Here is a 14266-nt window from a genome sequence, read left to right on the forward strand (position 1 = left end):
CTATGTATATCTTCTGATTCCCCTGATAGTGAAAGTTCTTCTGAAGTTCAGATAGGATTGGGGAACCAAGATTATCATCACACTGCACTAGCTGAGGCAAATACAATTACCCTACTTCTGGAATTTTCCATAGGAAGACCCATATGATTGGGGAATTCTTTGTCACTAATCACAAAAGCCCAGAGAACTCTGTACACCAGCTTCAAGAACATAAGAATAGTCATACTGGATCAGACCAGTGGTCCATCTAACCAATATCCTGCTTCCTGTAGTGACCAACAAATCCAATTAGTAGCAACATTCCGTGCTACCAATCCCAGAGCAAGTAGTTACTTCCCTCAAGTCCATCTTAATAACAGCCTGTGGACTTTAACTCCAGGAACTTGTCCAAAACCTTTTTTTTTTTTTTTTTTTTTAAATACCAATACTACATCCTCCGGCAACAAGTTCCACAGCTTAACTATTCTTTGAGTGAAAAAAATATTTCCTCCTATTTGTTTTAAAAGTATTTCCATGTAATTAGTGTCCCCTGGTCTTTGTACCTTTTTGAAATAGGGAGAAATTGATTCACTTTTACCTACCCTACACCACTCAAGATTTTGTAGACCTCAATCATATCCCCCCTCAGCCATCTCTTTTCCATCCCCTTTATCATTTTGGCCACTCTTCTTTGAACCTTTTCTAATTCTGCTGTATCTTTTTTTGAGATACAGTGACCAGAATTGAACACAATACTCAAGGTGAGCTCACACCATGGAGCGATACAGAGGCATTATAATCTTGGCCTTATTTTGCATCTCTTTTCTAATAATTCCTAGCATCCTGTTTGCTTTTTTTGGCTGCTGCTGCACACTGAGCAGAAGATTTCAGAGTATTGTCTACAGTGACACCTAGATCTTTTTCTTGAGTGCTGACTCCTAAGGTGGACTCTAGCATCAGGTAGCTATGATTCAAATTCTTCCCAATGTGCATCACTTTTAATTTGTCTAAATTAAATTTTATCTGCCATTTGGATGCCCAGTCTTCTAGTTTCCTAAGGTCTTCCTGCAAATTTTCCTGCAAATCCACATGTGTTTTGACAACTTTGATTAGTTTTGTGTCCTTTGCAAATTTAATCACCTCACCCTCGCAGCTTGGATGTTGTAAAGGTAACTGCAGCTTTTTAGTATTTACCTGACAGTGTCACAGATCTTGCTTGCTTCCAAGAGTTTCCAGTAGAAGGTCTTACTGGTTTACATGGATGAGTATTTTCTGCTGTGATGGAAGTGTTCGCTTCTATTGCCTTTTTTAAAAAGCCACCTGCAGTGTCATGGGACTTAATGTCATATTAATTCAGCTCATGGAAACTTCTTTGAGGTACTCGAAACCTGTGAGCTGAAGTACTTAACCCAGAACTTCCAGGCAGGAAGGTCGTCTTCTTTTTTTTTTTTTTTTGCGACAGTGACTTCATCACACAGAGTGAGTTAGCTCCAGGTTCTACTAACTTATTCAACATACAACTAAATTTTTTTTTTAACAACAAGGTGGTTCTGTGCACTTATTCCAAGTAATTTCTGTCTTAACCAGTCTGTCATCCTGCCAACAATTTTTTTCCCAGGCCTCATGTGAGAGTGCAGTTTGCATATTGGACTGCAAGAGAGCCTTGGCCTTCTATTGGAAGCGGAGCAATGCCCTTAGCAAGTACACCCGACTTTTTTGTTTCTTCTGATTCAAATTGTGTGTGTGTGGGGGGGGGGGGGGGGGAGGTTTGTTAAAAACAAGTACACACTATCAAATTGGTTAGAAGACTGCATATCCTTCTTTTATGCCTAGGGAGTTTTGACTCTTGAAGATTGTGTCACAGCTCACAGTGGCAGAGCTATGGTGGCATCAGTGGCCCACTTGAGATCAGCCTTCATGGAGGAAATTTGCAAGGCTGAAGCATTGACATCTGTTCATACATTCATAGCCCGTAACTGTTTGGAAAAGGACGCCCAATACAATAGTAGGTTTGTCCAGTCCTCATGCAACTCTCTATGGATTATAATCTAATTCCATCCTCCCAATGCCCATTTCTTTACTGTTTCAGGTGTCCTCCCCCCCTCCAAAAAAAGGGAAGAAAATATCCAAAAGGCAAGTTGCCACCATAATATGTTAGTATTGGTGTCAGCCTGTTGCAGTGCCTTATTCCCCCAACACTTTTTTTTTCTTTTGTCAAATGCAACCTATCTCTGGGCAGTACCATGCTGTGAGAACTTGCTATCCTGCTCATTAATTACCTAAGGCAGATGTTCTCCATGTACATGCTGACAAAAGAGCAAAGGAGAAATATGCAATCCAGCAACACTGAAGAAATTTCCCAGGATAATCACATTTGAATTATTAGAAGGAAAAAGATCTCAGAATAAGCTAATCCATGAGGTATAATTGTAAAACTGCATTGTATAGCTAAAATACATCATAGATCTGAAAAAACACTTCCTCCTGGATGAGAGGAGGAAGGTGGAGATATCCAGCAGGAGAGAGCATCAGTGTTATCAGTGTGTTTCTTCATAAGGTCAGTGAACTTCTCCATCTTGTCTCCAAAAAGATTTTCTCCCTGGCATCTGCCAATCTCTGCTGGACAGCCGGGTCCAAGTCAGAGACGCAGCCACGAGAGTCTGTGCATCGCTGTACTCTGGGCAGAGATCCTGGACGCCACATCAAAGGTATCGTAGGCGCCCCAGCCAAGAACTTTCTACATGCCTTCTGCTGTTTTGACCAACTGACGACGTGATTCGGCCTGCTACTGTGGGAGAGAATCCATCAAATCAGACATACTGCACACCAAGTTCCACAAGTACAGGCTCATGTAGAGCTGGTAAGATGAGCATAGAGGCCCGATACATCTTCCCTCCAAAAGAATCTACAGTTCTAGCTTTTCTGCCAAGGGGCGTCAAATCACAGTCTCTAGAACAACCAGGGAATGAGGCAACTGAGGTTTGTCAAACCTTTGGGAGTGCTGTATCCAATACATGGTGACTATCTTCTTGGGCAGGACAGGGACTGGCAGAGGGGACTCCCAGTTCTTCACCTGAACGTCTTTCAGGATCCAGTAAAGAGGGACTGTCACAGACTCTCTAGGAGGAGGTTTGTAGTACAGAAGCTCAAACATCTTAGCCCTGGGCTCGTCCTCCGTTTCCAAAAGAACGAGAATGGCAGTCACCATTTCCTGCACAAAACCTGGGAAGAAAGGCACTCAGGTGGATACTTATTCCTTTCCTCTGGTGTTGGAGCTGCTACTGTTAGTTTTAAACTACCCAAAGTCCCATCTCCATCCCATTCAACAATTGGAGTTCATCGGAGCACAGCTAGACATGCAGCAGGCACAGGCTTTTCTCTCTGTCGAGGGTGGACGCTGTGATTGCTCTTGCCACTCAGGTACAGGCCAGCCAGCAGGTCACAGCTCGGGAAATGTTGAGGTTGTTAGGTCACGTGGCCTTGACTGTCCATCTCATTCCCATGGCACATCGCCACATGAGAACTGCCCAGTGGTCTCTAGCTTCCCAGTGGTACCAAGCCTCAGGGAACCTAGTGGATGTCATCCGAGTGCTGCTAGAGTTGGTTCAGTCCCTTCTTTGGTGGACAGTTCAATCTTGTTTGACTGTGGGACTTCCATTCCAAATTCCTTAGCCCCAGAAAGTGGTGACAACTGATGCATCCTACCTGGGGTGGAGTGCTCATGTGGATTTATTTATTTATATTTATTTATTTAGGCTTGCTATACTGCCTTTGCTAGCATATAGTTCAAAGCGGTATACAGAATTAAAAAACAGAACTACAGAAGCAGAACTACTCCTTACATTTTTTAAAAGGGGGGACAAACAAGATAGTAAGCCATATAGAGAAAAGAGAAACAAATTATTACATACAGCGAGATATTCAAAAATACTCTTGTTGGAAAGCTTGTTGAAAAAAGGCAGGAGTTAATTGGAGGTTTGAATTTAAAAAAAATGTTTCAGCTTGGATAGTGAGGGGCAGGAAATTCCAGAGGGCTGGATTCATGAGCAGGGTGCATGGTCAGCTCAGGAATTGGATTTTCAGATCAATCTCCTGGAGCTACAGGCAATCTGGAATGTTCTAAAGGCTTTCAGAGATTGGCTGTCCAACCAAACTGTACACATTCAGACAATCAGGTTGCAATGTTCTACACCAACAAACAGGCATTGACGCATACGTGGTGGGGACACGAATTCTCAAAAAAGCTAGGTTTTTTTTAAAGCTGTTTCAGCTCCTCACTAGGCAACGTGGATGATGTCACCCACATATGAGATTGAATGGCCTGCTGTACTTGGAGAATACCTGCTACACATAAGTATCTTCGCTTTTTGATTAATTCTGAAAAAATCTGAAAGTGCCCCCCATCGCACATGTGCAGGTACCTTCCTGCCTGACGCACAAGCTTGAGATTAGCAGTCTATCGTTCTCTACAGAGCAGAGAAGTTTGTTTGTTTTTTTAAACCTTTCCTTAGCTTGTCAAACTTGTCTTTTGGTGCCTTCCCTTTTTCGGGATATTGTTTTTCTTTGTATTCTTCTTTTTTCAATTGTAATTTAAGGTTAGTCATTTTTTTCCAATTATTTTTTATTTATATAATTTTGGCCTTTGGGGCCTCTGAGACTTTTCTTTGCCCGGAAAGCATCTTCTGTTCTCGGCTACACAACTAATCGAGCTCCCTAGGCCATCTTTATCACCTTGTCGGCCATTTTTCCCTCCATGTCAACAAGGGTGCTGAGTGGCTTTAAGAAGTGTATTGGATGCAATAAGGCACAGATCCCTGTAACTGGTATATTCAGTGCTTGGGTCCAGAGCACTGAGACATACAGTGTAGCCTCTGCCTGTGCATACAAGTGAGGATCCTGGCTCGCAGAGTCTAGTGTGAAAAACTTCTGCATCCGAATCAAGCACGGCAGGAAATTAGGCACTTGATGAGGAACCTGCATTGGCGGCGTCATTGACATAAGGTGCACCGAAGCTACTTTGAGAGGGTCCAACGACTAACTTGGTACCACAATAGTGTAGTGACTGTACATCCTTCTCCATCAGTGCTGTGTGCATTGAAGGACCTGCAGCATTAAAAAAAAAAAAACCCTAAGAAGCATCGCCATGTTCTCCCTCCAGGCACTCTGCCAATACCTCTCCTATATAGATGCCCTTGATGCACGGGAAGCTTCTATGCCACAGTGACTGCCCTCCTCTCTAACTTATTTCTCATAGAGAGCCTGCAAAGTCTTTGAGATCTAAGCTTGCACTGGCTATTACTCAGGCTGTGTCCACATCACTTTCTCAGCCGATATCAACATCTATCCTAAATGATGAAATCTGTTTATGCTCAAGGAGGAGGGCTACTGCATTCCCAGTCTGTACAGGTTTACACCAGCCTCAGCCCAGCCCATCTATATGTCAGACACAGTCGTAAGATCAGTGGCGTACCAAGGGTGGGGCGGTGGGGGCGCACCGCCCCGGGTGCAGCTCGTGAGGGGGTGCTGCCTTGGACGTCTTCCTCCCCTCCCCCCCCCCCCACTGACTGGTGCGGTGCTGCCGTCTTTACCCCCCACCACCACCAGTGTGGTGCTACATGGGTGTCCTTCCCCCGACTAGTGCGCAATGGCAGGGGAATGGGAAAAGGGGGGTGGAGAAAGGAATGAGAGTGATGCTAGTCTAGATCTAAGGGAAGCAAGAAGGGGAGGGAAGAGAAAGGAGTTATGGACCAAGAAAGGGATCTGGGTGTCGTCGTCGATAATACACTGAAACCTTCTGCTCAGGGTGCTGCTGCGGCTAGGAAAGCTAATAGAATGTTGGGTATTATTAGGAAAGGTATGGAAAACAGGTGTGAGGATGTTATAATGCTGTTGTATCACTCCATGGTGCGACCGCACCTTGAGTATTGTGTTCAATTCTGGTCGCCGCATCTTAAGAAAGGTTATAGTAGAATTGGAAAAGGTGCAGCGAAGGACGACTAAAATGATAGCGGGGATGGGACGACTTCCCTATGAAGAAAGACTAAGGAGGCTAGGGCTTTTCAGTTTGGAGAAGAGACGGCTGAGGGGAGACATGATAGAGGCATCCTATATAATAAGGGAGGGAGGGAGGGAGGACACCCCTGCAAATGGGAGCCATGGGGGGGGGGCGACCCTGGAACTGGGAGAGAGGGGGGACCCTGGCACATACTCTCATTCTCACACACACACTCGCACCCAGTCTCACTCCCTCTCTGTCACACACACACACACTCGCACATTCACACTCACTCAAACATACACACTCCGAGGAAAACCTTGCTAGCGCACGTTTCCTTTAAAACAGAAACGAGCCTTTTTTTACTAGTATAAAGTAAGAGTAGAGTGGAACAGGTGAATGTGAAGCATCTGTTCACGCTTTCCAAAAATACTAGGACTAGGGGGCATGCGAAGAAACTACAGTGTCGTAAATTTAAAACAAATCGGAGAAAACTTTTCTTCACCCAATGCATAATTAAACTCTGGAATTTGTTGCCGGAGAACGTAGTGAAGGCGGTTAGCTTGGCAGAGTTTAAAAAGGGGTTAGACAGTTTCCTAAAGGACAAGTCCATAAACCACTATTAAATGGATTTGGGAAAAATCCACAATTCCAGGAATAACATGTATAGAATGTTTGTACGTTTGGGAAGCTTGCCAGGTGCCCTTGGCCTGGTTTGGCCGCTGTCGTGGACAGGATGCTGGGCTCGATGGACCCTTGGTCTTTTCCCAGTGTGGCATTACTTATGTATGTAAAGGTGGGATGCATGAGGGAGAGGAGACTGGGAAAAAGCTGGATCAGGGGAGGGAGAGAACAAGATGTAGTACTATGAAGCAGGGGAGAGAGATATTGGCCCGGGGTTTGGAGTGCAGGAGAGAAAGAAGGGTGAAGAACATGGGAAGGGATGGGGACACAGAGCAAATGCTGAACATGGGCGAATAGGGCAGACACAGAGGGGAGGTTATGGATAGGAGAGAGAGGGAGTAAGAGGGAATGGCAGTGAACATGGAGAGAAAAAAGTCAAATAGGAGATAAGCAGAAGATTGATATGGATGGGGAACAGAGAGTGGAGAGAGAAAGATGGCGAGAAGGGGAGGTGCTGAAATGCATCATATAAAAAAAGAGAGGGAGATACTTGCTGGATAGAAGGGAGAGAAAAGGCAGGCAGTGGATGGAAGGGGCAGAAAAAGCTGGCAGACACCATATGGAAAGGGGGAGAGGACAGACAGTAGATGGAATGGACAGAGAAAGCAGACAGACACTGAATGAAAGGGAGAGAAAGAGAGCAGATGCTGGATGGAAGGGAGAGATGAAGAAAGTAGAAACCAGAGATGACAAAGGTAGAAAAAAAGATGTATTTATTTGCTTTAGAATAAAGTAGTATTCTGGCTGTGGTAATAAATAGAAAATGAAAATAAGGTGATTTTGCTGGACTAATTTTAATACATTTTTTACTAACTTTCAGAGACCAAAACCTCCATCCTTAGGTCAGGACAGAACTGTAACAGCAGTATACTGTACTGACCTGAGGAAGGAGGTTTTGGCCTCTGAAAGCTAATTGAAAAATGTATTAGTCCAATAAAATAGTATTATCTTATTTTCTATTTTTTGTTTTATTTCTGTTTGTTAATTTGTAAAGTGGTGATTGGTATTTGTCAGTTTTTCAAATTTATGTCTGCTATCTTTATATTTTGCACAGTACTAGGGGAAATGCATCACTGTTTCTATGATGTTGCATTGTATGCGGGATCTGGCCTCTTGGGGGTTCAGTTTAGTTTTAGTTTGTGGTTACTTATTCTATACTTGGTGAGGATGTATCAGTGTTCTGTATTTGTGAAAAAGACATGGTTTTCTGTTGGCAGAATCATTTTTACTAATGTCTTGGTTAGTTTTACAATGGGTGTATTGATGTTCTACTGCTCACTGCAGTGTTTAAGATGCTGCCTTTCCTAGGTACACCCTTGTTGTGTGACTCGTGGATTATTACTAAAAATAATATTTTCATATAGAGGAGGGGGTGTTAAAAATGATGAGCCCCGGGTGTCAAATATGCTAGGTACGCCACTGCGTAAGAGAGATCCCGCACATTGGCTCTGTGCAAATTGTCTGGGACAGCACAAACCCGATCGACATATGCATCAACATTGGTAGAGGAACTTTCCACAACTTTGGAGACTGGAGCCGATGCTCTAGTTGGCACTGTCTTCCACATATTTCCCATGAACCGTACTTTTCTGAGTCGGACTCAAAGACTTCTTCAGGAAGATAGATTAGGACCCACATGACTTCTCAGCTGAAAGCCCTGTGGCATTCCATGATATCTATCTCCGCCACCTGAGAGATGTAGGTCTTCTCCAGAAAGTTTATCCTTTCCGGGCAGGGTCTGTGAGATGACTCAAGCCATGCCTTTCAAATTAGAAAGAGGAAGAATCATATCAGAGCTTTTTTGAGGTTCTAGATTATAACTCTCCTCCTAGAGAAGGAATCTGTTCCACTTCATACAACTATGAAAAATACTCTACTCAAAAAGTGCGAGACTCCACAGACAGTTCAGGTAGCCCCAAAGAAAACGGATAACATGTATAGGATACAGAAATCCACTGGGTTTTAGGATACAGAAATCCACTGGGTTTGAGAAAACAGTTATCTCATCATTCCCTAGTTGTGGAATCTGCTTTAAAACACACTTGCAGTTCAGTTCCTCATGCAGGGAAGCTAGAACATTGGACTCTTTTGGCAGAAAAACTTTTCAGGCTTCAGTGCTAACCAATCGCATATTGGATTATCAACTTTATTCCACAATTTACTTAAAATCTCTAATATAGAGTACTCTATCCTTTGCAGAATTCCTCCTCTCTACCCCCCTCCCCCCCGGAGAATGCTGAGAAATTCCATAAGCTTCATAGGATGCTTCTTGATTTATATCTGGCAAGGCAAGCCTTTGATGTTTCTTTGCGCATTTCCACCTTAGCAGTGGGAATGTGACGTTTCTCCTGGCCCAGGGTCTCCAACCTCAAATCTGCTGTCTGGGAGCGTCTAGCAGATGTCCCTTGTCGTGGAGAAAACTTGTATGGTGACAAAGTCAAGGAAATGGCTGACCTAATTTTAAAAAAACCATACAGATACTATAAAAACTCTATCCGGGCCACAAACTTCTGCTACTCCTTCTAGAAGATTTGCAAGAGGATATCAACACTCCAGTTACTGTCTGAGAATCCTTACACTCCTACTTCTCTTCCGCCTCAAAGGACTACTCTCCAATGCTCATGTCCAAGGCAGCAGTGGGTTAAAAAATCCCAGACATCCTTTCAGTCTAAAAATCTAATTTTTGATTCCTCCTTAGAGAGCATTGCTACTGTGCAATTGTCTGTGCCAAATGACCTGCCACAGGTTATGAGAGGCTCACTGTCTTAACCTCTGACCATTGGGTATTACACATCATTCAACATGGCTATGCTGTGCATTGGCAAAGACCTCCTGACCATCCACCAAGAGAGTCTCGTTTCATCTTCCTCCAAGTGAGACTACTTTGAGAGGAGTTTTCGGCCCTTCTCCAGCAGGATGTAATAGAACCAGTTCCTCCGCCGGACAGGGGTTGAGGGTTCAAAAAGACGGGAGTATGCCTAATTCTCGATCTGCGAGACCTAAACAAGTTTCTACTCAAAAATATCACATTGAGGGGCATAATTGAACAAAAACGTCTATCTCCATGGGCGTTTATCTCCGAGAACGGGTCCGTGAAGGGGCGGATCGAACCGTATTTTCAAAACAAATAGACGTCCATGTTTTATTCGACAATTTGTGAGCTGGGCGTTTTTGTTTTTCAGTGATAATGGAAAATGAAAGCGCCCAGCTCAAAAATGAATAAATCCAAGGCATTTGTTCGTGGGAGGGGCCAGGATTCGTAGTGCACTGGTCCCCCTCACATGCCAGGACACCAACCAGGAACCCTAGGGGGCACTTTTACAAAAACAAAAAAAAGGTAAAAGAGCTCCCAGGTGCATAGCACCCTTCCCTTGTGTGTTGAGCCCCCCAAATCCCCCTCAAAACCCACTGCCCACAAGTCTACACCATTACTATAGCCCTAAGGGGTGAAGGGGGGCACCTACATGTGGGTACAGTGGGTTTGGGGGGGTTGGACGACTAAGCACAATTGTAACAGGTAGGGGGGGATGGGCCTGGGTCCACCTGGCTGAAGTCCACTGCACCCCCTAACAACTGCTCCAGGGACCTGCATACTGCTGCCAGGGAGGTGGGTATGACATTTGAGGGTGAAAATAAAAAGTTGTGAAACATCATTTTTTGTGGTGGGAGGGGGTTAGTGACCACTGGGGAAGTCAGGGGAGGTCATCCCCGATTCCCTCTGGGGGTAATCTGGTCATTTAGGGCACTTTTGGGGGCCTTATTCATGAAAAAACAGGGTCCAGGAAAAGTGCCCTAAATTCTAGCTACAAAAGCATACTTATTTTCCATTATCGGCGAAAGGCGCCCATCTCTGTTCGGGTGATAACCACGCCCCAGTTCCGCCTTCACCACGCCTCCGACACGCCCCCGTCAACTTTGTCCGCATCCGCGACTGAGTGCAGTTGAAAACGTCCAAGTTCGGCTTTCGATTATACCGCTTTATTCGTTTTCGTGAGATAAACGTCTCCCGATTTGGGTCGCAATATAGGCGTTTTTCTATTTCGATTATAAGCTGGATGGTATCCCTGGGGTCACTATTTCCCACAATGACTCAATGATTGCCTTTGCTTTCTAGATCTCAAGGAGGCATATGTGTACATACCTATTCTCCTTGCACACAAAGTTCCTCCGCTTCTGCTGTAGGACTCTGCACTATCAATACAAGGTCTTATCATTTGGCTTGGCTTTGGCTCGAGTTTTCACAAAGTGTCTGATAGTGGTAGCTATAATACTTCATACGTGGGTCATCCACATTTTCCCCAATCTGGATGACTGGTTAATCAAGGCAGGCTCCTGGGAGTCAGAAAACACACCTTCATTCTCTCTTAGAACTCCTAGGGTTTGTGATCAACTTCTGAAAATCACTTCTTCAATCAGTTCAGACCTTAGAGTTCATAGGGGCTCTCCTTGATTTCTGCTCGGGGATGGGTGTTCTTTCCTCAACCACGAGCAAACAATATATTGACTCTCGCCATTCAAGTGTTTAAATCCACCCAGATATCTGCTTGTCAAATGCTGCGCTTACTTGATCACATGGCTTCAACAGTCTATGTAACTGTGCTGACTTGTCTCCATGCCATGGGATTGCTGTCAGCTCAAATTCAACTCTCTACAGTAGTGGATGGTGTCCCGGGGTCTTCCATTTAATCCCCCCACCTCCCTGTCACAACATCTTCACTACGGATGCTTCCATGTTATGTTTGGGCACTCACCTCAGCAGTCTCCACACACAAGGTGCCCTCAAATTGGGGGCAGTGTGGAACACTATTTTTCAAGACCGCATTCTGGATCAGGTAATACTCATTCTTACAGACAACCAGGTTGCCTTGTATTAGCTGAACAAACAAGGGGGAACAGGTTCTTACCACCTCTATCAGATATGGACTTGTGCAGCTTCATGAAACTACTACTACTTATTTCTGTAGCACTACTAGACGTATGCAGCGCTGAAACATCTCTCTAAGAACCTTTTACCTAGCTGGTAAACAAAATGCTGTAGGAGACAAACTGAGCAGAGTCCTGCAACCTCATGAATGGTCACTCAGCATCTCTGTAGTTCGTCAAATATTCCAGCAGCTTTCCCCTCTTCCCCCCCCCCCCCCCCCACCCCAGGATGTATGCACCCAACTTCACAACTCTGGATGCATTCTTGCTGCACTGGGGAACAGACCACTTATACGCTTTTCCCCCACTGCCTCATATAGGGAAAACTCTTCTCAAACTGCTTTGAGATCAAGGGAACACAGTTCTAAATTCTCCCTACTGGCCTCATCAAATTTGGTTCCCTCTCCTCCTATAGTTATTGTCCAGAGATCCATTGAGGTTAGATCCTTTTCCCAACCCCAATAACACAGAATGAGGGGTCCCTCCTCCATCCAAACCTCGCTCTCTAGCCCTGACGGCTTGGTTCCTGATGACATAGGCTTACGTTTCTTACATCTTCCTGAAGCAGTCTCTAGGATACTCCTAGCCTCTAGAAAACCTTCTACACAGATGTTACCACTCAACCCTACTAAGTGCTCCAATACCCTTATTGAGTACCTCATCCATCTTTCAAATTCTGGCCTCAAAACTAAGTCAGTCACTTGAGTGTCATGAGCACTACAGTTGATAAAGCCAGTTTCCATTCATCCCCTGATAGATTCATGAAAGGTTTATTTCATACCAAACCTCCTATGAAAACACCACCGGTGTCTTTGGATCTGAATGTCATCCTAACAGCGTTCATGAAACCTCCATTTGAACCACTTCATTCCTGTTCTCTGAAGTTTCTTACATATAAAGTAGTGTTTTTAAGAGCTCTCACTGTTGTGAGAAGTCAGCAACTGACTGAAGTATCTCCTACATTTATACTCTGGATGGGCTGACCCACCATGGCGGTTTCAGTAGCCCATTTCCATTCTGCCTCCATTGAAGAAATTTGCAAGGCAGCTATGCAGTCTTCTATCCACAAGTTCACTGCTCACTACTGTCTGGAGCAGCATTCTAGCAGGATAACTGGTTTCGACAAGCAGTCCTGCAAAATCTTTTTACTACTTAATAATCAATTCTATCGTCTGGCCCTTTTTTTCCACCAGGCTCACAATCAACTAAGTTGCTGAATTCATTTGTGTTGCGAGTTTCATATGTGATATGTCTGCTTTTCCTTGGAGAAAGCTAAGTTATTTACCCAGAGCAGGTGTTCTCAGAGGGGACAGCAGGCATATATTCTCACATCTCTACCCTTAGAGCTATCGTCTTAGCTTTAGTACTGTACTGCTGGTCCAACACTCGAGTGTCAGGCGGGAAGGCACCTGCACATGTTCGGTGGGGGCACTGTCTCAAAGATTTAAAGTGATACTGCACTTGACAGTGTCTGCACCGGGCTCCATGGATGTCACCCACATGTAAGCATATATACCTGTTGTACTCGAACACCTGCTTTGCTTTTCATATGCCCTCTCAACTCACCCTAGTGATTGTCCTTGGTCACAGACCACTAAGACTCGTTCCTGAATTCTGCCAGCATTGGTCTACACCTGGTCACTAGATACTGCCACTGCATAATGATTATGACTTACTTTTCACCCCTTTTTCCACCCAGGGCTGTGAATGCTGTCTCCATGTCATCCCCAACTGACCCATGGAGTGGAAAACCTGAGCTGAGAATTGTACTTATGTCCTTCACTGAGCTGGGCCCCATGTTTTATTTTGCAGACTACATTAAGAAATATAAGTACATAAGCACTGCCACGCTAGGAAAAGACCAAAGGTCCATCAAGCCCAGTACTCTGTCTCCGACAGCGGCCAATCCAGGCCCCAAGAACCTGGCAAAAACCCAGAATTTAATAACGATCAATGGACTTTTCCTTCAGGAATCTGTCCAGACCCCCTTTAAACTCAGCAAGGCCAGCTGCCGTCACTACCTTCTCTGGCAATGAGTTCCAGAGTCTAACCACGCGCTGAGTAAAGAAAAACTTTCTCCAATTTGTTTTAAACCTACCATCTTGTGTCCCCTAGTTCTATTATTGTTAGAAAGCGTAAACAAACGCTTCACATCTGTCCGCTCTACCCCACTCATTATTTTGTAGACCTCTATCATATCACCCCTCTGCCGCCTTTTCTCCAGGCTAAAGAGTCCTAGCCGTCTTAACCTCTCCTCATAAGGTAGTCGTCCCATCCCTTTTATCATTTTCGTTAGATTCTCAAACAGATTGTTGATGACTTCATTACCCATTAAACTGTCTGTGTTTAATTGATGATTTTAATTATTTATTTCTTTTAGGGTGCCAACAGTAAATGTGGGAAAGATCCAAGTAATAGAAATGTGCTTCAATCAAAAGTTTCGATTTCTGTTGAAGTAAGTATCAAGGCAAGATGTTTTTTTTTTTTTAATCTAAAGGATGTCTTTAGGCGTTTCGTGACAATTATTAACAAACAGCCAACAAAATTAAAAAAAAAAAGTAGTTTTTCCTTTATATTATTAGTTTTTTGTCATTTTTTTTCAAGTTTCCCTTTCTTTTTGTTGCGGCCACTTTTAGGCTGCTCGGCCGGGTCTTTTCTCCCTTTTTTTGTGCCTTTTTATTTGGC

The 14266-nt window shown here is 44.2% G+C and overlaps 1 protein-coding gene across 7 annotated transcripts in view; it reads left to right on the top strand.

The window, feature by feature from the left end:
- Positions 1-14266, top strand: part of ST3GAL6 (ST3 beta-galactoside alpha-2,3-sialyltransferase 6) — a 176651-nt gene that overhangs the window by 78529 nt on the left and 83856 nt on the right. For all 7 annotated transcript variants that reach the window (XM_030204041.1, XM_030204040.1, XM_030204042.1 and 4 more), the window contains one exon: positions 13962-14036. In XM_030204041.1, the coding sequence (XP_030059901.1) occupies positions 13962-14036 (75 nt within the window). The remainder of the gene's footprint in view (positions 1-13961; positions 14037-14266) is intronic.

Source organism: Microcaecilia unicolor, chromosome 5 (assembly GCF_901765095.1).
Source record: "Microcaecilia unicolor chromosome 5, aMicUni1.1, whole genome shotgun sequence".
Taxonomy (NCBI): Eukaryota; Metazoa; Chordata; class Amphibia; order Gymnophiona; family Siphonopidae; genus Microcaecilia; species Microcaecilia unicolor.